Source organism: Rana temporaria, chromosome 1 (assembly GCF_905171775.1).
Source record: "Rana temporaria chromosome 1, aRanTem1.1, whole genome shotgun sequence".
Taxonomy (NCBI): domain Eukaryota; kingdom Metazoa; phylum Chordata; class Amphibia; order Anura; family Ranidae; genus Rana; species Rana temporaria.
The window spans coordinates 538,768,701-538,793,379 of NC_053489.1; the positions used below are offsets into that span (position 1 = coordinate 538,768,701).

Sequence of the window (24,679 nt, forward strand, 5' to 3'; positions counted from 1 at the left end):
ATCTTAGTCAAATCTATGCGTAACTGATTCTAAGAATCAGGCGCATAGATACAACGCCGCAACTCAGAGATACGACGGCGTATCTGGAGATACGCTGTCGTATCTCGTACCTGAATCTAGCCCTATACTTGTAAATTGAGAAAAGAGCGTATCTGTATCTTAGAGGAATCTAGCCTTGTATATTGCAAGATAATTTAGAAGTGGGTTTAGCCTGTCTATTCTGCCCAGCCGTCTGTATCTGTTCATACATGTGTGCGCGGCTGTTACTGCTTGGAAACGGAACCGTTGTGTCAGAGTCATGTTGCTGTGGGGACAGTACTATAGATCGCACAGTGCTTTTTCCGGAAGTGGATTGCACGTGTGTAATACAGGGTACAGCTGGACGTTTGGAGTTGCAGATCAGTCAATTAGCCGTCAGAATGGTGTGTATGATAAGGTTGCATTACATTAGCGGCGTCTAATTAGAAAGAGCGTAATGATGCGTTGTTGTGGAGTGCGTTTTTAGGAGCATTCACTGGCAGCAGATAACTAGAATATGTACTTATTCTTATTATGCAGTGTTTAGTGATCTGTACACACACTACTGTTATAGTTATGATGACGAAAGTACTCAGATTGGAGTTCCATTCTGACCCATTTAACCCTTTTCCTGCTAGATCAAACATGCCCATTACTGATGTGAAAATGTTCTCCCCCAAGGTGATCTAGTCTTAATGATGCCAACCCTGTATGTGATGGCATGGCACAGAAACAGGTTCTGTTTATAAAGACATCATGATCTATTAGACCCCTGACACTTCCAGTCCATACAGATTGGGGACAGGGGATCTCAAAACTTCAAGCCCAACTCCAGTTTATGATATGTTTTTATGAGATGTAGGCATTAAAAAAAACAAAAAAACAGTGTTCTGTGATAAGTTGCTGCCTCATTTCCAAATGATCCCCAGTGTCACTTAACCCCATTTCCTGTGATCCTGAAATATTAAGTTCCCGTAGTTTGTCATCAAATGCTTACAGGTGAATGCTGTAGTGTACGGCTACCATGTTGTTATGCGGTGCCGCTCTCAAAATGTCATTACCGGCTTGTGTGATTGGCTCGCAGATTTTCACAGAAGGCTGCACAAGGATACACGTTGCATTTTACCACCTCAAAACTGGCCATTTTCACCCCTTCCTGCCCAGTCCAATTTTCATCACTTTCACACTTTAAGCCCAGGTTCACACTGCTGTGGGATTGAAATCTTGCATGATATCATACCCGTATGTCAGTCCAACTTCAGGGGGGGCGATCTCAGAGACATCGGTGCAGGTTGCTGCACAGATGTCCATTGAAATCGCACCCGAAGACGCCAAAAGTAGTACAGAAACGACTTTTGGGAATCAGTGCAGCTAGGAAAGTTGCCGTCGCACCGATTTAGATGGTGCTATTGCCGGTGTCCTGCTAAAAAAAAGTCCCTGGCGGATAATGTCCCCCCTGTACTGCGCAGTACGAACCGCAATGAGGCCAACGGAAATAGCTTACAGTCAGCTGAACACGGCGCCTGCGCAATGACGAGGATATTGTGGCAGACGCTGGCGCACGCTCCCGATGCTCGTGGTACTCTGCAAGGGGGCGGGTGCATTACTTTCATATCGTCTAAGGGGCGGATAGCTACAGAAGAGTTTTCTATTGATGTGCAGAGCTGATAACCTGACTGTGATTTTATCAATATACTTCACGTCTTTGCGGGGAGTGTTTAAAGAAATGAGGGGTCGGATCTAAACACGCCCCACAAAGACGTGCAGTATATTGGAAAAATCACGACCAAGTTATAAGCTCTGCACATCAATAGAAAACTTGGCCTCTTCTGTAGCTATCCGCCCCTTAGATGATATTAAAGTAATGCACCCGCCCCCTTGCAGAGTAACACGAGCATCTGGAGCGTGCGCCAGCGTCTGCCACAATATCCTCGTCATTGCGCAGGTACCGTGTTCAGCTGACTGTGAGCTATTTAGCTTCGGCTATTTCCGTCGGCCCCATTGTGGTTCGTACTGCGCAAGCGCTGTGCCTGCACAGTACAGGGGGGACATTATCCGCCGGGAGGACACTCATCGGCAGAACACCGGCAATAGCTGCCAATTTGGCATGCAATTTGACATGTCAAATTGCATGCATGCGAACCAGGGCTGAATGACAATTGTGCAGTCATGCAACACTACTCAAATTACATTTTTATCATTGTTTTTGAGACAGAGCTTTCTTTTGATGATATTTAATCACCATTGAGGTTTTTATTTTGTGCTTAACAAATGTAAAAACGAAAATCTGAAAATAAAAGTTTTTCTTCGTTTCTGTTTTAAAATTTTGCAAACGGGCTGCACTGATTTTTCTTACAAAATGTTGCAAATAAGTTATTGTTCGCTGATGTGCGCTGGGAAGGCTGTGCAGATGGGCGGCACTGATTAAAATGTTGCAAATTAGTAATTCTTCTTCACTGATGTGCTCTGAAGGGGCTATGCTGACAGGCTGAGTTGATAGGTGGCGCTGATCATATGCTGTACTCACTGTGCCTTGTCAGATCACCTCTCCTTTTCCCTCACGCTATCTGTAAGAAATGGAGAGCCAATAACCGGCAAGTCTGTTTACATGTGACAGCTGTGCATGGACACAGCTGTCACATGGTAAAGGCCTGTTGTCATTGGACCTTTACCCCGATCTGTGATCCGCTGTGTCCAAAGCACACAACGGTCACAGAGAGCGTACCCAGGTCGCACCTTAGGGGGCTCATGGGAGGGCATCCTACCAGACCTGGAGGTCTGTGCTGTAGCCGTTTATTGGCTATAGCACAGGTGTGAAGTGGTTAAAGAGGATCTCCAGACATATTTCTGAATGCTGATACAAAAACTGAAGCTGATAACTTTTATTAGACACTCGGCTGTGCTCACTTTTTCCTACCGTTCCTTGGTACCGGTCATCCTAAGACCACTTTCACACTGAGGCGCTTTCACGCTAAAAACAGCGCCTAAAAAGCCCACAAAAACGTATTTCCATTAAAATCAATGAATGCTTTCACACTGGGGCAGTGTGCTGCCAGGGCTGTGAAAAACTCCCCTCTCCAATGAAATTAATGGAAAGCTTTTCAAAAGCGCCTGAAGAGCTGTCAGTTTAGAAGCGCCTCAGTGTGAAAATGGCCTAACTGTGGGCAGCTGACTGTGACAGTTTGCAGCTTCACAACCAGCCGCTCACCGCACATGAGTGAGTCGCGATGCTCTTTGTAAATGGTCCCGCAGTCTTCTGAGACCTGTGACATTACAATAAAAATGTGGCAAATATTCCAGAGAAGGGGGAAGGAAGAAGAAAACTTCCCCCTTTTGGGAGAATTACCATTTTAATCCCCCATCGGCAACAGGAATTTTCTTGTAAAATAATGTATTTTCATTAAGTGCACCAATTGATTATAATGAACCAGTTTTTCATGAATTGATTTGATACAAAGGAATTTATAAAGTAATTGTATTGATGCTAAAGACATAACAAATGTATATGTTAATCAGCATAACCATAACGTGACCACACTGTGATGAATGTGTCACCAGAAACCTACCACTGTTTGCAGTACTTCATAATGGGCAATGCTGTATTAAGGTGCACAAGGGTGTAACATGGTGGCTAACGAGTCCCCCCCACCCCCTTCTGACAGTGTTCAGGGGTTATTCTCCCTCGCAGCAGCTGTCAGATTTGAAATCAGCCCGGCTTTGCAGAACTCTGTGCACACAGCTGCATAGTTCATTCACAGAGATCTTTAAAAGAATGAACTGCAAGTCCAGTCTGTCACCATTGCAGACAGACTTGTAGTTCTCTGGCCGATGCCGATATATAGAAATCGCGGCGGCGATGGCCGATATATGATGCCGATTTTTTTGGGCCGATATGTTAGGCCCATTTTTTATTCCCCCCCCCCCCTTTTCATCTCATAAAATCTAACAGTTAGACCCCTTTCACACTGGGGCATTTTTCAGGCGCTTTTGGGCTAAAAATAGCGCCTGCAAAACTGCTCCCCTGCAGTCTCAGTGTGAAAGCCGAGTGCTTTCACACTGAGGCGGTGCGCTGGCAGGACGTTAAAAAAAAGTCAATCTTTGGAGCAGTGTATACCGCTCCTCCACCACTCCTGCCCATTGAAATGAACGGGCACCCCTGCCGAAGCTCCTGCAAAGCGCTTCTGCAGTGGCACTACATGGGAGCATTTAACCCCTTCATCGGCCGCTAGCTGGGATATAAGCGCCCCGTTAGCAGCCAAATAGCGCCGCTAGAATGATGGTCCAGTGTGAAAGCAGCGGAGTTTTGCGAAAAAAATAAAATAAAAGTCAGCAGCTACAAATACTGCAGCTGTTGACTTTTAATATACGGACACTTACCTGTCCTGGGTGCTCGAAGCCGATCTCTCCCTCAGGTGCTGCCGCCGCCATCTTCGGTAAGGGAATCAGGAAGTGAAGCCTCACGGCTTCACTTCTCGTTCCCTTCTGTGCATGCGCGAGTCGTGCTGCGCGATCCCACTGGTCCCCGCTGTCTTCTGGGACTTGTGCGTCTCCCAGAAGACAGCGGGGGGCGGAGTAGGCGCCAGATGTGGTGTAGGTCACCACAGTCACCGCAGTGATCTATGCCCGGAGGAGGGAGCAAATACCTGGGATTACGCAGGTATCTGCTCCCTCCTCCACCTGAAAGGTACCAAATGTGACACCGGAGGGGGGGAGGATTCCGAAAAGCGGAAGTTCCATTATTACTCTGCTAAGTAATAAGTGATACAGAACATTTCTTAAAATTAAACATTTATTTTAAACACAACAAGCCTCCAATCCGTGCACTTGTATGTATAATTTAGATTAAAATATATTTATATATTATATATATTATTCTTAAATACACAAAAACAGGTAATCAAAACCTTTGGACGAAAAAAAAAAATATGGGCTAACTTTACTGTTTTTTTTTTTTTTCGTTAGTGTATTTTTTCCAAAAAAATTGCGTTTGAAAGACCGCTGCGCAAATACCGTGTGACATAAAATATTGCAACAATCGCTATTTTATTTCCTAGGGTCTCTGCTAAAAAAAAATATGTAATGGTTCGGTTGGGGGTTCTAAGTGATTTTCTAGCAGAAAATACAGGATTTGTACTTGTTGTAGGCCAGGGTTTGACAAATTTGCTTGGAATCTAGGAGCCAGCTAAAAAAGTTAGGAGCCAGAAAACGTGCCCCGTCCCGACGAGCTTGCGCGCAGAATTGAACACATATGTGAGCAGCGCCCGCATATGTAAACGGTGTTCAAACCACACATGTGAGGTATCGCCGCAATTGGTAGAGTGAGAGCAATAATTCTAGCCCTAGATCTCCTCTGTAACTCAAAACATGCAACCTGTAGAGTTTTTTAAACGTTGCCTATGGAGATTTTAAAGGGTAAAAGTTTGTCGCCATTCCACGAGCGGACGCAATTTTGAAGTGTGACATGTTGGGTATCAATTTACTCGGCGTAACATTATCTTTCATAATATTAAAAAAAATGGGGATAACTTTACTGTTGTCTTATTTTTTAATTAAAAAAAAGTGTAATTTTTTCCCAAAAAAGTGCGCTTGTAAGACCGCTGCACAAATACGGCGTGACAAAGTATTGCAATGATCGCCATTTTATTCTCTAGGGTGTTAAGATAAAATATATATATATATAATGTTTGGGGGTTCTAATTAGAGGGAAGAAGATGGCAGTGAAAATTGTGAAAAATAGTGAAAAATTACATTAGAATTGCTGTTTAACTTGTAATGCTTAACTTGTAATACCAACGGCCACCACCAGATGGCGTCAGCTTACACATCTGGTGGTAATAACTTGTAATACCAACGGCTCACCACCAGATGGCGCCAGCTCACAAGTCAAGTCGCCAGGACCCTATTTCTAGTCGCCATGGCGACCGGGATTTGTCGAGCCCTGTTGTAGGCAACAAGTGTCAAAAAAGATTGTCTTTAAATGGTTAAACAGAGCACTTGAAACATTGTATCTTATCTCCAACTTGGCATGTTGCCCAGGGAGGGAGAAGTCACTTCCGGGAAACTTCTCAGGCAATTTGCATTGACTTCTATTACAGAAGCTTTTTGCAAGTCACGCTGCTGAAGTTTAATCCGCTTTTTTCACAGCAAAATCGGCCGATGCCGATTAATTAAAAAACGCCAAATATCGGCCGATGTATCGGTCGACCTCTAATAGGGATGATGCATATTGAAGTTGTAATTTAACCACTTGCCAACTAGCAATACCCAAACCCATACATTGCTAGACTTCAACTGGTTATACCGGGATGATGCCTGCAGCTGCCATTTTTTTTTTTTTTTTAGAGTTGATGGTCAGCCCTCTTGTGAAAACAATCCTTGCTGATCAATTGCTTTTACAAGCAGTGCGAGGGGACGTTCCCTTTTCCCCTCCTGCAGCCTTTCATGGCTTTACTAGGATCTCCCCTCCCACTGGGAGTCCTGATCCACCAGTTGGCACTTCTGCCAGCTGATCATAAAGGCAATTAAACGACTATGATATCTCCTCTATCATATGGAAACCCAGAAACGATGAGCTTTCATCTATTCTGGTTTCTCCGGAAGTCAATGGCACCATTTTCAACAATGAAAAGCATTCGATCACGCCGATCTTGGTTTGACCAAATGCTTTTAAAGGAGAAGTACAACCAAAGCTCATTTCACTGTACTTCTCTTGTGGATCGCAGGAGTGCAGTTTATTCTCCAGTCCTGTGACCCGTTTTCAGCAGGCTGAAGTCACAGAGCTGGTCCAGGCTTGGGAAAGATCACAACCATATGCGAGCCGCTGAAAGCCTGAGCCGACTGCTCCCACCCCCTCCACAGCCCAGTGCTCCAGTAAGCGTGGTGGGTGCAGAGCATAGAACCAGTGACTGACAGTCATTGTCTCCCTGCTCACGGAGCTGTGAGAACTGAGCAAGTAAAGCTTTGTGTTTTTTCACCTTAATGCATTCTATGCTTTAAGGTGAAAAAACACCTTGCACTCTCCGGACCCCTCGCCCCCCCCCGTTTTACTTACCTGAGCCCTGAATCTCTGTGGGTGCGATGCTTTCCCCCAGCGGCTCTTCCTTGGATGATTGATGGCAGCGCTACCATTGGGTCCTGCTGCTGTCAATTAAATCTATGATTGTGCGGCGTGCCTGGGGCGGGGCCGAGTGATACACTCGGTGGTTATGGCCGCCGACTGTATCACACGGGATGTGCAAAAACAATAAGGATATGGACAGCCGCACTCCAGTAACTTGAAAAAAGACGTGCCCTTTATTGGGTACAGGAAAAAATGCACTACAGGTATCAGCACACAGTGGGATAAACAGCTGACGCGTTTCGCATTGAGTGTCAATGCTTAATCATAGCTATGCTATGATTAAGCATTGACACTCAATGTGAAACGCGTCAGCTTAATCATAGCTATGCTATGATTAAGCATTGACACTCAATGTGAAACGCGTCAGCTGTTTATCCCACTGTGTGCTGATACCTGTAGTGCATTTTTTCCTGTACCCAATAAAGGGCACGTCTTTTTTCAAGTTACTGGAGTGCGGCTGTCCATATCCTTATTGTTTTTGCACATCCTGTGCATTGCCAGCACCCATCTGCTTCCGAGTGGACATCAATTACCCTAGTGAGCTCACCTGGAGCGGCAGCTCTCTTACCTGTATCACACGGGAGCGCGCCCACAAGCTAACCCCCTTGGGAGAGAGCTTCTCAGAGGGGGGTTAGCTCTTGTGGGGAGGAGACAAGACAGCCGCCATGGGACCCCAGAACAGGAGAATTGGGGCCACTCTGTGCAAAACTAACTGCACAGTGGAGGTAAGTTTGACATGTTTGTTATTTACAAAAAAAAACAACCTTTAACCCCCACAGTGTGGGGAGTCTTCACTGCACGGGTATTAATTTTTTGCTTGGAATAGGACTTAAATATTTATTTTGTTGCTCAAGGCCTTCTGCGGTAACACAGGCTGGTTGCTTACGTTCAGTGAACTCCGATCTATATAGGCAGAATATATTCCTGAACTTGGAGTGTAGATTTATGTTGATCTAAAGTAGCTGGTTATGAAACAATAGCTGCATATACAATAATGCAAAATTGACATTGGACATCTGTATTCATTTAGTCAAAACACTGCAGACAGGGTGAAGGATGTGGCATGTATGTGTCCTGTTTAAATTAAATATGTAAGATCAATATGTTGCATTTGCCCAAGGCAACGACATGCCCATCAATTGTAAAGATGTAAATCTCTGTGTACTATTTGTCAGGAATCTCTGGATGTTGCTGGCTGTACTAAAACAAGCACTAGGATGTAACTAAGGATGTCTAGTTACAAGGTCATCGTCTGCCATTTATCCTGTAAGATGTCCGCACAGAGTACATATGATGAATTGATTTAACCCTTTGTCTGTGCTTTTTGCTCTCTGCTGGTGACTTGAAAATCATTATGCTTTCTGTGTGACATTTAGTCCTTGCCAAAGGTGAAATTATTCTGTTTAACTGGATTTAAGAGCGTAAATGTATGGCTGACCGAAATCCGTTACATTTGTTTTCTCCACTAATCCCATAGATACATGTGTACATACACGTGATGGCTGTTGTTGATTTCCTTATTTGTGGCTATTTATACATTTCAGAGGGAAATGCTAAAAAAACATGAGATAACAGTGGTGAAGGAATATCACTAATGGTATGTATGCTATGCCGCTAGTGTCTGGCAGCTTCCTTCTAAAAGGCTAAATTGTCAAAAGTAATAATAATCCAAATGGTATAGTTTGGCTAGGGAAGGATAGGGAAATGATGGACAGAATCATATTTATCTTAGCCCTTTAGGCTTTCTTCTTTTATCTCCCTTTAGTGTGCTACTCCTAGAAGTCTGAAATCTTATACCTTAAAGGGACAGTTTGGTCAAAATTGAAAAGTAAAGCATTAATTGCAGACAAGGAACACAAATTTCCTGTTTTAGTAATGATTTTTTTTACAGTCGCCAATCAGATTACATCTTTCTGACCATGTTGCACCCATATGTAACCTGGTCAGAGTCTGCAGACCTGCCCCCTCACCCCCTTCTAAAATCTGGCAGTTCTCTCAACCATCTGCTGTCATATTTGGTGTGGTTTGCATGGCTCTATTTATTGAGAGATCTGTGAATAAAAAAAAAAAAACACCGTGGCAGAGTGACTGTAGTTCTCAGTAGAGCATAAGTGCAGTGATGTCATCGCTCTTGTAGTCTATTAATGCTTCCTCGAGCTCTGTACAGACCTGAGTTTTCAAGAGCCAGAGCATTGATCACAGTGCTTTGCAGGCCCTCTTTAACCAATGTATTTATTTCTCTGGCCCCCTTCCCTGGTAGATGCATTGTGGTGTGTGTGCATTTTTTTTCTTTGTTTTATTTTTTTAAAATATTTTTTATTGAAAATATTTAAAAGAATACAAGATTGGACGAATATCAGAGTCCAGCATAAGTTTGTATTCAGAAGAACATGACCGATCTAAGGCAACAATACATTACACACATCTTAAAGGGTTTGTCTAATGGCTTCCATCCCCTTCGCCTCCCGCACCCCTTATGGGATCTTACTGTGCTGGAAGTAGCCAGGTTGGCCTGCATGAGGTAACTGCAACATTCAGTGTGTCTAAAATAACCAAAAATGCAGTCAGAGAATCGAGCACTTATAAATCGAAGCTCTGGATCAATATAACTAAGAGCTTATAAACCGTATAGACTGTAGGCCAGGGTAAGAAAAAGAAACACTATCCCACCTTGGCTCATATAGGCAAATTTGTAAAAATGACAAAGAGAACCCTAGTCAAGAGAATACATAGTGAAGGCCCTTGGGGGTTCATACCTGCACCAGATGCAGGGAGAGAGAGAAAAAGGGAGCAGAAGGATTGGGGGTTTTGGAGACGAGAGGGGGGCGTTGTTGAAAAGACTAATAAGAGAGAAGGAATTTCACAGAAGGCTGAGGTATGAAATAAAAAAAACGAGGGGGTTTGGCCATTGCGTCAGTTAGGTAGGTGACCTGGAGTCTCCATACCATAGCCAGAGAGAGACCCCGACATGCGTGGCCCAAGGCTCCCAGGTGAGTTTATACCACTTGCTTACTGTGCACATATACCCCCTTTTTGCCCAGGCGAAATTTCAGCTTCCGGCACTGCGTCACTTTAACTGACAGTCGTGCGACGTGGCTCCTCAACAAAATTAACGTCCTTTTTTTCCCCCACAAATAGAGCTTTCTTTTGGTATTTGATCGCCTGTGTGGTAATTTTTTGTGCTATAAACAAAAAAAGAGCGAAAATTTTGAAAAAAACCCACAATATTTCCCCTAATCGTCTTTCAGGACAGCCACCTGAGAGACCTTGGCTCCTCCCCTCTGTAGGAAACACTGCACCAGCCTCCTATAAATGTCCTCCTCCCCTGCTGGTCTTCAGTTATTTGTGTTTTCTCCAGAGGGGAGACACCGTTAGGAACCAGCCAGGAGAGCCAAAGGAGGCTCAGGCAGACAGTCCTGAAAGGGAGCAGGGGCTCTTGGGACAGACCAGGTCACTAACCTGGGTGTGATTGCCGCCCTCACATCCCTGAGTGCAGGTGTAGGTCGGGGTGGCTTCGTTTTGTAACACCGAGTGCGGTGGAAGGAGTGCACAGCCAGCGTCCCATGCCCCAACAGCGTGTGTGGCAGCAGCAGGAATGGGGATTCCAGAGCGTCACCATGCCGGGTATCTGGACTGCACGGAGCCGACGGCGGGTGACGTCATGTCCGGCAAACGGGGGCGTGCACTTCCGGGTTCGCGGCTTCCGGTTCCGGACGCAAAATTCAAAAACGGAGCCAGGCAATATGGAACAAAACTCCAAAGCTAGATGCCGCCTTCTCGCAGGTATTAAGGCATACCGATCTAGCATTTGAAGATATGGGCATCCTATCCGAAGCAATGAATAAAAAGATAGACTCATTATTAAAAAAGTCATGGGACTCCACACTGGGCAGTTTAAAACCAGCGTTGGCAGTCACGGTGGTGGCCAGAAATATGGAGTTCTGGTTAAACCAGATCCAGGCACACATTGAGGAAGGAACTGCGAAAGAGCAAATCCTATCCTTTCCCACACTGCTGCGAGGCATAGCCTATATCGCAGATGCCTCAGCTGAACTAGTACGGATGGCAGCTAGATCCTCCGCACTAGCCAACTCCACAAGACGGGCTCTATGGTTAAAGACATGACAGGGGGACTGCGCGTCTAAAACCAAATTATGTGGCATCCCATTTACAGGGGACTTGCTGTTTGGGCCAGGGTTGGAAAAGGTGCTAGATTGTACAGCGGATAAAAAGAAAGCATTTCCGCTGAAACGCAAAGCACCTTGGAGTCAGCCACAGCAGAACAAAAGGAGGCAAAAGAGTACAACTTGGGTCCCCAAAGGTCCCCGTTTCACAACACCCAAGGCAGATAACCAGAAAAGACCTTGGGCCCAGAAGGGGAAAGGCAAATGAGGAGCGATTTTTCGTCCTGAGCAAACCTACGACAAGAAATGACAAGTTGTTTACAGTGGGAGGAAGACTGGGGGCCTTCCTCCTGCAGTGGGAAATGATAACCTCCAATCACTTTATTTTAAGAACAATAAAGGACGGTTATCACCTGTAGTTCTCAAATCCACCCCCAAACAAATCCTATTTAACCAAACTTCCAAAAAACAGAGGGAAAGCCGAAGGGTTAATGAGAGCCTTAGAGGATCTCAAGAAACGGGAAGTAATCACAGAGGTGCCCAAGGAAGAAAGAGGACAAGGGTTTTACTCCCACATATTTGGAGTACAAAAACCCACGGGGAAGGTCAGACCAATCCTAAACCTTAAACCCCTGAATGTTTCCATAACCTACAAGAGATTCAGGATGGACTCAATATATTCAGTGAAGGCCTTACTACCCCAAACTGTTTTCTTGTCTCCCTAGACTTAAAGGACGCATACCTGCACGTCCCAATACACAAAGTGTCAAAAGTTTCTAAGGTTAGCGATAGAAACGGAAAACAAAACCATACACCTACAGTTTCGAGCCTTACCCTTCGGCCTTTCCTCTTCACCCACGATCTTCACAAAGATTCTGGCAGAAGCCCTGGCACCCTTGCGAGTCCAAGGCATATCCATCATCGCCTATTTAGACGATCTGCTTCTGTTTGCAGAATCTCCAGAGAGGTAACAAAAGAACCTCGAGATCACGCAGACCTTTCTAAAAAGTCTGGGTTGGCTAATAAATGTGGAAAAATCCAACCTACAACCCACTCAACAGATAACATATGTGGGATATGTGATAGATTCAGTCCAGCAAAAAATATTTCTACCCAAAGAAAAAATAGAAAAAATCCAAAAAGAATCCAGGCAAACTTACCATGCACCATCAGAAAGGTGATGTCAACACTGGGGTTACTAACGTCTGCGATCCCAGCAGTACAATGGGCAGCCTTACATTTTCGACCACTGCAAATGTTCCTATTAAAGATTTGGAATCACAAGCAGGAGTCCTTGGACACTCAGGTTCTAATACCAGCAAAGGTAAAAAGAACCCTATGTGGTGGAGGACATTAGAGAATGTAACCAAAGGTCGGCTGTGGACGCTTCCCATTTCCCAGACCCTTTCCACAGACGCAAGTGGCGTAGGATGGGGAGCGCATCTAGACTCCCAGATAACACAAGGCACTAAGGATGTCAGGACTTGTAGTTCATTCAGACATACAAAGCTGTGTGTCTGAATGATTTGACCCTATGGGCAGAGCCCCGCACAGCTGTGCTGCTTTCAGAAACTGACATCTAGTACGGGGAGAAGCTTTACAGGGGGGGGAGTGGGGGTAGCGGCAGCTGCTGCACTGGGAGCATGTTACATATTCCACCCTAAAATCTGGTGGAACATTTAACATTATCCAAAGGAACTTATCCTTTAAACCTTGTTCTCAATAAGAGCTCTTTCCCACGGGTGGGTCCACTTGTCCGTTTTTCAGGCAGACCTGATCAGACCATCCATTACCTGATCAGACCATCCATTACCCTCCAAGGAGCAGCTGTTTACATCCGACTGTCATCTGATCTGATCCACTAAACAGACAGATGGGTAATCCGTTCCCGATCTGTCTGGCAGTCCGATTTAAACAGACAGGTGGTCTGTTTACTTCTGTCCGCCCATAGAGGAGAGCGGGCCGTGTCCATGTCCACTCTGCATAAACGGACATGTCCTCTGCCCGTGTGAAAGAGCCTTAAATGTCAGGATACTGCAGTTTATTGCAGATAAAATAGTCGTGGATCCCCAGCTGACAACTGTAATGAGTCATGGTTGTTAAGGATACCAGTGGGCGGATATAAAAAAGGATGTGAGCAGAACTGAAAGCTGATGTAAACTGAACCCGTAATTCTTTGAAAAATTAGTGAACGAATGACGCCCATGTGAAAAGAGCCTGGTGGGGAATTTTTCAAAGCTAACACCTGTACTGTCTCTCCTTGGGGAGATTTACTCTGTTTCTTTCATGTCTTCCAAATAGGAAGTTTTGGATAGTGTAGGCAAGGGTCAGAAACACTCACATTTTTAAGTCACGTTCACACGGCTCAGATGCAAAAACGCAGTAAAAAAACGCATATGCTTTTTTGCTGTGGTTTTGCCACATTTTTGCATTTACACCTCTGAAAAAATGACAGGACTCACAAAATGCACCAAAAACGCAACCGTGAATGCATTCATTTCAATATAGAAATAACCTCTGACACTGACCGGCGTCCACCCCCCCCCTCCCCGTTTTACTCACCTGAGCCCTTCGTTCCCTCGGCGAGAACACGCTTTACCTCTCTGCCCGGGGTTCTTGGCTCTTGATTGGATAGATTGATGGCAGCGCAGCCATTGGCTCCAGCTGCTGTCCATTAAATCCAGTGACGTGGGGGCTGAGTCCGGTATTCTGTGTCTAGGTAAAATAGGTCAAACTGTAAAGCTTTATTTTATTTTTTATTAAAATAAAATTCAAAATTATAAATTCTGACTATTCTAAACAAATTTAAAGTGGTTCTAAAGTCTAAATGTGTTTTTACCCTAAAGTGATTGTAAAGCTTTTTTATAATTAAAATAATAAACATGTTACATTTACCTGCTCTGTGCAAAACCATTGCACAGAGCAGTCCCGATCCTCCACTTTTTGAGTTCCCCGCTGTCGCTCTTGGCTCCACCCCCATAGCAAACCGCTTGCCATGGGTACACTTTTGCGCGTTCGCTACCAATCTGTGTGTCCATAAGACACATAGAGCGATGCTCAGCCACATTCCCTCGTCTCTGGCTCTGATTTACAGCAGTGGGAACCAATGGCTCCTGATGCTGTATCTGAGCCATTGAGGAGTAAGAGAGCACTATTCTCGTGCATATTGCTGGATCGAGATATGTATTTATGGAAGCTCCCCTAACCACAGCAGCTCCTAAACTCTGGTAAAAGACTGTACATGGACACGTACAGTATTTCACAAAAGTGAGTACACACCTCACATTTTTATAAATATTTTATTCTATGTTTTCATTTGACAACTAGAGGTCGGCCGATATTTAGCCTTTTTAGAGAAATCAGCATCGGCCGATTATTATCTAAAAAAAAAAAAAAGGCAGATTGTTGGGGAGGCAGCCGTCTTCCTGGGTCACCTCCTCCACCTGCCCGACACCATGGAGAGACTTCACTTCCAGGGGGCCATAGACGACTTTGTGGAGTACAGGAGACGAGTACCGTTCAGTGGGCACCATTCAATATATGATCTTTAGAGAGGAGGAGGAGAGCCTCGTTCTATCTCGCTTTCTAATTCATTCCATACACGGCATTGGTTGCTAAGATACAACAACTACAACTCCAGTCACTGTCTGTTCAGCTCATGTATCCTTCATTCTGCTAAATCCCAGTAATATGGGACAGCACTGTTCAAAAAAATTTCCTTTAGTGATCCTTTAAAACGGAGTATAGATTTATACACATCTGTCGGAATGCATGGGCTGTACACACATAGCTGCATCTACAAAGGAAAATTTGTGTGAAAGAACTTTAAAAATTTCATATGGATACAGTGTTGGGTGACCGCGCAATTGTCATTCACAGTGTGACAGTGCTGAAAGCTGAAAATTGGCTTGTGCAGGAAGGGAGGTAAAAGTGCCCAGTAGTCAAGTGGTTAACATTTTTCAGTTATACACTCTCTTGAATGATCTGACTCTACCCATAGTTTCATTAGTAAACGCATTACCACTTTCCGACCAGCACACGCAGTTTTACGTCGGCATAATGGCACGGACAGGCAAATGGCCGTGCAGGCACGTTCCTTTAAATTTGCTGCCATGTGGGTGCGCCCCTGCTACGAGCTTTGTGACCGTGCCCGCGGGACCTGCAAACTCAATGTCTGCCGGTGTCCCACAATCGTGTCATGGAGCTGTAGAAGGGGGAGATGCCAGTTTAAACAAGGCATCTCCCTGTTCTGCCTAGTGACAGGACACTGATCGTCTGCTCCCTCTCATCAGGAGCAGTGATCAGTGTCCTGTCACAGTAAGCCCAGCATCCACACAGTTAGAATCACTCCCTAGGACACACATAACCCCTTCCTAGCCGCCTAGTGGGGGCTGGGCTTACTGTGACAGGACACTGATCAGCCATAAAACGCCCCTCATTTTCTGGGGATATTTATTATAGCAAAAAGTAAATATATAGTTTTTTTTTCTTAAAAATTGTCGCTCTATTTTTGTTTATAGCGAAAAAAATAAAAAGAAAGCTCTATTTGTGGGGAAAAAAGGACGTCAATTTTGTTTGGGAGCCATGTCGCATGATTGTCAGTTAAAGCAACGCAGTGCCGAATCACAAAAAGTGGCCCGGTCATTGGGCAGTCAAATCCTGCGGGGCTGAAGTGGTTAAAAGGCCTTCTTGCTCATAGGTTAAAACAAGTCATAAATGTTCATAAATTGTAACTCAAGTTTTTATTTGTAATCATTTTAGTGATAGCTACAGCATACTAATGGTTTTCCAAGAGAAAAATAAATGGGCATTTATGGAGAAATACATTTCAAGGACTTTCTTGTTAACCTAGTGTTCATTCCACAGCGGATAACATTATGGCAGTGCTTTCATTCGTTTTTTCCCCTGTGGCACTGCACGAAATGTTAAAGAGTCTTTGTTGCATGAGGGAAATTACTTTGTTATATTTCTGTATCAGTCTGGTAATGCTTTCAATGCAGAACAAAGTAAAATTTAGCCGCAAGGATAGATATAAACATGTGCTCCAGAGGCTACTGACAGGCGGTGAGGAAGCGATCGACTCTCTCCGCCTGTTTTAACTCCATTTTTGCTGACCAATTGGTCACAACCGTGTGCATTGCAAGCTATTGCGGGGCACTTGCAGTGCTTCCCTTTCACTGCCGTTGCCACTTGTCAATCGATATGTCTTATGAGCTTTGCCGCAAGCATGTACACATCCCCCCCTGCTGCCTATTGCAGCTTAACCACTTAAGGACCTTGCCTGTTTTTCAATTTTGGTGTTTACAAGATTAAAACAGTTTTTTTTTGCTAGAAAATTACTTAAAACCCTCAAACATTATATACATTTTTTCTAACACCCTAGAGAATAAAATGTCGGTCATTGCAATACTTTTTGTCACACAGTATTTGTGCAGCAGTCTTACAAACGCACTTTTATTTGGGTCACTGGGTCACTATTCCTATTACAAGGAATGTAAACATCCCTTGTAATAGAAAAAAGCATGACAGGTCCTCTTAAATATGAGATCTGGGGTCAAAAAGACCTCAGATACCATATTTAGACTAAAATGCAAAAAAAAAAAAAAAATGACAACAAGAAAATATCCCTTTAAGAAGCATGGGCGGAAGTGATGTTTTGACGTCGCTTCCGCCCTGCTATGCTATGGAGAGGGGTGGGGGCCATCTTGCCCGCACTCGTATCTCCGCCGCTGCCGACGGCTCCGGTAAGCGGTGGAGGGCGCAAATCCGCCTCGGAGACCACCGTTATCGTTTACAGGCCCGCTCACTGAAAAGATGGATATTTCGGTTGTGGCAGCAGCTGCTGCCGTTACAGAGATATCCATCTTTAAAAAAATGACGTATATATACAGTGAGGGGTCCTTAAAGCGGATGTCCGCTGAAAAAATATATATTAAAAGCCAGCAGCTACAAATGCTGCAGCTGCTGACTTTTAATACTAGGACACTTACCTGTCCTGTCCGCTGTGCTCTGGGAGCCGAGGGGGGGGGGGAGGTGACGTCATGCCCGCAGTTTACCCGAGAATGTGTGGCCGGAGGTATCTGCACCCCCCTCCCCCTGAAAAGGGGGGGGGGTTCCGATCAGTGGGAGTTCCACTTTAGGGTGGAGCTCCGCTTTAAGTGGTTAAGGAGGGGAGGTTGGTGGATGGTGAAAACGTGTCTCAACTGCATTTTTGCCACCACCCAACCGTAGGTCTAAATGAAGCCTAAATGTCTAGAATCTCTGGAAATTCTGGAATTTATCTTCAATTATTTTCCATGGCCTCCAGCTGCTAGTGTAAGTGCTAGTTTAAGTCCAATCCAGCACACTTCGATTGAACTTGACCACCAAGCATATCAAATGAGAAGGGGAACTTTAAAATGTCTGGTTGCTTACAGTTATCTGCAGCATATATTTCTCATGCTAAGTTAACATGTTACTAAACCCACAACAGTTAAATCAGTCTGTGTATGCAGTTAGGCTCCATTCACACCTTGGCGACAAAACGCCGGACGCTCGTGCCGCTGGAGGGGAGAATTGCTGTCTATGAGATGGTTCACATCTCATAGAAGCCGTACGCCTGCCGCCTGAAAACTAGTCCCGGACCCTTTTTTTCAGGCGGCATTGGCGTTCGGCCATAGAAAGCAATGGGAAAGATTTGTTAAAAAAATAAAAAAAGTTACACGAATCGCGGCAAAATACGCCGCGTACGTGGCGTTACTTGTCGCGGAGGTGTGAATGCAGCCTAAAGCATGCTTGTTATACTCGCTGTGGTACCTAAGGAGTAATCCTCTGCATTGTGTAAAAAGGCTTTTTGATCCTGTATTCCCAGATCCTCCCCTTCTTACATTGTCCTCAATCCATCTCCTGACGGTACAGAGCCTTGGGGGCAATCTTCCTTCTTTTTTTTTTTTCATGGAGCGTGCATGTGATCAGCAGAGAGCAAATCGTCACTGTCCAGTCAGAGGTCCTTGTAGGACAGTCAGAGTAAAATGAAAACTCCACCTGCAAGCTTTAACCAGACACTAATGGAAGTCATAAGACTGCTATATACTGCTGATGAGAAAAGGTATTTAGCAGTTTATAAAAGGAAACAGTGTAGTAAACAAAATGAACAATTTGTTTTTATTATTAAAAACACCCTTGCAAAAGAGGAGCTTGTCCAGAACTGTAAAAGTCAAAGCTGCTGCCTTTGGAGCCCGGAGCTGCTATGGAATTCCCCTGCTTCGGCCATAAGCAGGGAAAGAAGAGCTCCCTTCCTTATAGCCTGTACACACGATCCGAATATTGTACGAAAAATATCATCCGAGGACTAATCGTACGATCAAATGGATTGTTAGTACAGGGCTTCCGTGGGCCGATCTTGACAGTTCATCCGATATTATTTTATCGGACATGCACGAAAATTTTCCTTGTGCGATACCTAATCGTACGGTTTTCGTTTAGTCAGTATAGTTGTCATCCGAAAATACAACACAAATACATTACAACACATGACATCACTTCCAATTTTATTTTCTGTCGTACGAGAATTTTCGTGACTTTGGTAACCTATTAAATTTCTACTTGCGACTAGTAAACTAAAAAAGTCGGACGATCTGTCGTCCGATTTTCGGATCGTGTGTACGGGGCATTGGGCTGTAGAAGAAGTGACATGCTTTGTAATGCGTTTCTATCTCCCATCGTGCTCCCAGCAGTGTCGGGCATCCTCTCCATCCAGGCTCTGGCTTCCATCCCTGGTCGGGTTGTCTCCCTGCAGCAGCGGCTCCCTCCTGCCTATGCACTTTTCCCCCTGCTCATGGCCGAAGCAGGGGAATTCCACAGCGGCTCCAGGCAGCAGCTTTGACTTTTACCTATTTGCACAAGCTTCTCTTTTGTGTTTTTAATCATTACTAAATATTATTCACTTTGTTTACTGTAGTATGGAGGTTGCGTTTTTGTCTTTTTTAGCTTTTGTTTTCAAGGTGTCACAGCAATCACCCATGGCCGCTTCAAGCTGCATCTTCTAGCTTTGTAATCAATGGCAATGTGTCTAGTCAACTGGGCTACCGTATTTGCCGGCGTATAAGGCGACCCCCTAATTTTCCAGCAAAAATTTAGATTTTGGGATATTCTCGCCATATAAGACGGTCTGTCTGGAATCTGAGGGGTAGCCTGAACAACCACTGACAGGAACAGGCTTTTTTCAGCTTTTTTCAAATTTCACTGTGCCAATACATGCCTCGCTGTGCCATTACATAACATGCCTCACTGTGCCATTACATAACATGCCTCGCTGTGCCATTACATAGCATGCCTCGCTGTGCCATTACATAGCATGCCTCGCTGTGCCATTACATAACATGCCTCACTGTGCCATTACATAACATGCCTCACTGTGCCATTACATAACATGCCTCGCTGTGCCATTACATTACATGCCTCGCTGTGCCATTACATTACATACAAAGACAATTCTCCTGCGCTCCGGTATTTTTGGAAGATGTTATGGGATGGTAAAGTTCAATTAAAAGGTATCTTCCAGAGTCTTGCAGCCCTCCTCAGAATCGTGGGAATTTATGAAACTAAGAAAAGAAAGAAGAGAACGGAGGGCGCACCGACCTAGTGTGATACTGCTAAATGAATTTTATTAAAATTGTTAAAATCAATCATTATACATTATACGCGTTTCGGGGGCGTACCCCTTTTCTCAGAGCCTGGTGGTCTGCAGTGTGACACTGCAGACCACCAAGCTCTGAGGAAAGGGGTACGCCCCCGAAACGCGTCAGCCCTAACATCGATTGTAGATTCAAGCGATTATCGTGTTCTGCTGATGTTGCTGGATTTCTGCTGTATTGTCTTTCAAGGCCTGATTTTAAACTCCACTTTGTGAGTACAATGATTGATTTTAACAATTTTAATAAAATTCATTTAGCAGTATCACACTAGGTCGGTGCGCCCTCCGTTCTCTTCTTTCCATTACATTACGCTGTGCCATTACATTACATGCCTCGCTGTGCCATTACATGCCTCACTGTGCCATTACGTGCCTCGCTGTGCCATTACGTGCCTCGCTGTGCCATTGCATGCCTCACTATGCCATTGCATGCCTCACTGTGCCATTGCATACCTCAACGATCTCCCTACCTTATCCTGTATGCAGAGTCAGTCAGACTGCGGGCGTCCATTATTCAAAAGCTGCGCCGCCTCCTCGTGCTGTTCCGTGATAGGCAGAACACTAATTTCCCCAGCAGAGCCTGTGTTCAGTGTTCCGCCTATCAAGGATGTCCTCTCGTCCAAGGCCGAAGATGACAAGGCATCCTGAACAGAGCCTATCACTACGGTACACGCTATAATGAGTGAACATTGTTTATCCGCCTGCTACTAACCAACAACATGGTTGACTCCAAGGCGACGACGACTTTTTTCCTCCTTATCCGCTCTTCTGTGAAAACAGCCAGCTTGTCCTGTACTGTAGTGTAGAGGCTGCTGGTGTTCTGTGAAAATGGGTAATTCATCAATCTCCAATTACAGCTTCTGGAGCGTTACTGGAACTGACATGGTTGGAGATTTTGACAAGTTGGCTCTTTTGACAGAACACCAGCATGTTTTATACATTTTGGTATTTCCTGGAGTTCTCCGAATGTCAATGGTTTGGTATTTACGACAGCGGTTTTATCGAAGGGAAGCATGGCCTGTTGGGGGCATTTGAAGAACGAGGTTGGGAAACACTGATATAGATCATTGCGTGTGTCTCCCTTCAGTTAAATAACTGATTATTTATTTTACGTGAAAAATGAAATATAGCTTATGTACTTAGATTATATTTATAGAATATTTATCACAATATTGTAACACTACTCAGTTTTATGTACTTTGCCCAGCCATTACTGGACTGTGTTTGGCATCGTTTTCAGCACTAAGAAACCACTTGCAGTTGGTTGACAACATATTGGTCTTGTAATAAATTTCTGAGTGTGTAATGAGTTTGTTCCTGTTTGGCAATTAATCAAAGTGTCAGTTTCAGTTTATTTACATGTGTAGGTACAAATTGAAATCGAACAGAACATCAACCTGTCAGCGAACTGTGTTGACTAAATTGTATCTGATGGTGTTTAAGTAATGAAAAAATAAGATAAATGCAGCTGTGTCAGTTTTAAATGCATAAAGGTGCTTTAGTGTGGTGACCTTGGGTATGGAGTGGCTCTCTTGGTCATTGGTTTATAGAGTCATTTCTCTTCTTTTTTCCAGAATCTTTTATTTGGTTGAGCATTATGTGACAAGTAATACGTTATTGTAGAGAAAGCAAAGATCGGATTTTCTGCTGTTTTTTTTTCCTATTCATAATGGGTTAGATAATGGTTGATGGCCATTTTACGAAAAATCCCCTATTTATACCAGCATCCCCAGAACATTACATGCCATCCCTTCTTTGTCTACTCTAGATAGTTGCCCCCCCCTCCCCCCCTCTTTACATGTAGGCCAGGGGTGCCCAACCAGTGGCCCGGGGAGGCCTCTGATGTGGCCCGCGACCTCCTGCGCTGGGATGGAATAGAATAGAATACTGTTATTAAAGGTCAGTTTATTACTAAAATCACAGTGTATTCTGTATATGGGCATATCTGTTCTGCAGTGGTTACTGGGCTGCTTTTAAACTGATCCACAGATGCGGGTGACCTGCACTGAGCTATAGACTTCTGTTATTACCTGCAAGTTTGGTGAGCTTTCTGAAAGTTCACCAAACCTGCAGAATATAATAGAAGTCTATTGTAAAGTGCAGGAAAGCCAAATATACACTGCGTTGCACCCGTGGTGCGGGTAAACCACAGTGCATCAGTGTCAAAGCAGCCTTGGGCCCCGTTCACATGATCAGTCCGACACACTTTGTAAACCTCAGACCTGAAATATGAACAAAGCATAGCCCTCTATAGTGTGTACCAGCCCCCCCCCCCCCCGTTTTACTTACCTGAGCCCTGGAATTTCACTCGGCGGAGACGCGCTCTTCCTTTTCCCGGGGTTATTGGATAGATAGCAGCGCAGCCATTGGCTCCGGCTGTTGTCAGTCAAATCCAATGATGCGGGGGTGGGGCCAAGTCTTACATTCGTCGTCGATGGACTCGGGAGCACGCTTTTCCTTGGGGGTTATATGATGGGAGGAGGAGCTCCGAGAGTGCCGCTGAGGGAACCCAGAAGATGAGGTTCGGGGGCACAGTGGAGGGAAGTATTAATATGTTTGTTGTTGTTTTTTTATTAACTCTGACTCTGCCAGATTGCATGTAGCAGCTGCTTTTTCCTTCTGTTCACTAATGACTCCAGGATCCCATCACAGGCATGATTTTGTAGGATTGGGTTTTACATTGTGCTTTATTTTCTTGATTCCATTCATATGTTCTGGAATATAACAGAGCACAAACAGTACCTGGATGAACAGAAGCTTTGTGGCAGCAACAATGCTTTTTCCCTTTGTTAACATCTGAGAGAGGTTAGACCCAGGGAGGTTCTGCCCTGTATTCCATACCACATGGCAATACACCGTTAGGATTAATAAGACACTAGACCAGTAGAGGTCAACTTTCTTGATAAAGGTGGCCTCAAGTGTGGCCTCTTATAGTACCAAAGGGCAGAACATGATGATTGGTGAATATTCAGTGTAGGACAGCAGATACACAACAGGATATGGTCAAGGGCGTGATACAAAATATAGTCAGAGGTTGCAGACGTACTACAGGATATTGTCAGAGACTACAGGCGGGATACAAGAGATGGTCAGACTGGAAAAATGCGGGAGACGAGGGACATGCTTCATGAGTCCTAGACTGTAAATACAAATTCGTGGCTGCAGGGGACGCAAAAAAAGTGTCCAAGCGCTACATTCGGCACTAGTGAGTGATGACATGATGTAACCAATAGCAAACAATTTAACATTTCTTTAAAGTGATTGTAAAGCCTAATTTAATTAAAAATGCATATCTTTTTGTAGGTAATAAATGTGCTTTTGTTATCTTTTTTTCACTGCAGTCTGTAAAGCGATCACGGGTGTAATGCCTTGATCCTGCAGACACTCGGCAAGTTGTCTGCATGTACCTCGTACGGGCAAGCAGTCACTGAATGGCATAAAGAATTAATGGACTATGAGAGCGCTCACCAGCCCCTTTGCAGTTTTAGAACTACAAGTCGTCAAAGTTGCGCTTTTTGAATGTTCCTCCCATTTTTTGGGACCTCGATGTGCTTGAGAAGGCAGTGAAGGGGAAGGAGGAGGGGCCGGAAATGTCGTAGATCGCGGTACGGCGATCTTACTTGGAAGTGGGAGCGGGTACCTGTCAAAACCGGGTACCCGCTCCCCTCCCCCAAAAAGGCAAATATGGCAGTGGAGGGGAGGAGGGTGCGAGCAAGCAGAGCTTCCCCTTTTGGGTGGAGCTACGCTTTAAGATCTTTATGATTTTAGCACAGATTTAAAGTGGATTCATGAAATTTGACCTAAGCACATATACTGTATGCGTTTTCTTTTCTCTCTCCAATGCCCTAAGTCACGTGTCTTTCTGCTACTCCATTCTTCTGTTATCAACATAACTTCTGTTCTGTTCTCTGACAACCGAGATAAAACCAGGCTGAAATTTGTGTCGGGGTGGGTGCTATAAATTGATTAGCGAAGAGCTTGTCTATTCACAGCACAGCTATGCACATTCCTTTGCCCATGTGGGGAGGGGGGAGGTTCCTTTCCTCCAATCAGCTGTCACACTGTATGCCAAGACTTCACTCCCAGTGAAGCTGAAGACAGCAGACATGCATGTAAAACTTATGTAGGGAGATTTGTTTCATCTCTATGTATCATCTGAGGCTGTTCACTTCACTGGGTGTAATGGAGGGTTTACATCAACTTTCATCTTTGTTGATTATCACTGGCAGTTTGTTGTTTGGTTCTACTTGTTGCCTGAAAACTCTTTTATAGCTGAGCTCCACCCAAAAGTGTAAGCTCTGCTTTAACCACTTAAGGACCGCCTAACGCCGATATACGTCGGTAGGATGGCACAGCTGGGCACAATAATGTACCTGTACGTCCTCTTTAAATGCCCAGCCGTGGGTCGCGTGCCCGCGACCCGGTCCGAAGCTCCGTGACCGCAGCTGCGGGACCCGATCGCCGCCTGAAGTCCCACGATCGGTCACAGGAGCTGAAGAACGGGGAGAGGTGTGTGTAAACACACCTTCCCCGTACTTCACAGTGGCAGTGTCACGGATCGTCTGTTCCCTGATATAGGGAAAGACTATCAGTGACGTCACAAGTCTAGCCCCACCCCCCTACAGTTAGAAACACACATGAAGTCACACTTAACCCCTACAGCGCCCCTTAGTGCTTAACTCCTAAACTGCAATTGTAATTTTCACAGTAATCAATGCATTTTTATAGCACTTTTTGCTGTGA

The 24,679-nt window shown here is 44.7% G+C and overlaps 1 protein-coding gene across 1 annotated transcript in view; it reads left to right on the forward strand.

The window, feature by feature from the left end:
• The first annotated feature begins 233 nt into the window (after nt 1-233).
• Nucleotides 234-24,679, forward strand: part of TMA16 (translation machinery associated 16 homolog) — a 96,294-nt gene continuing 71,848 nt past the window's right edge. Inside the window, exon 1 of the mRNA XM_040332721.1 lies at nt 234-422. Coding sequence (XP_040188655.1) covers nt 249-422 — 174 coding nt within the window. The 5' untranslated portion in view covers nt 234-248. The remainder of the gene's footprint in view (nt 423-24,679) is intronic.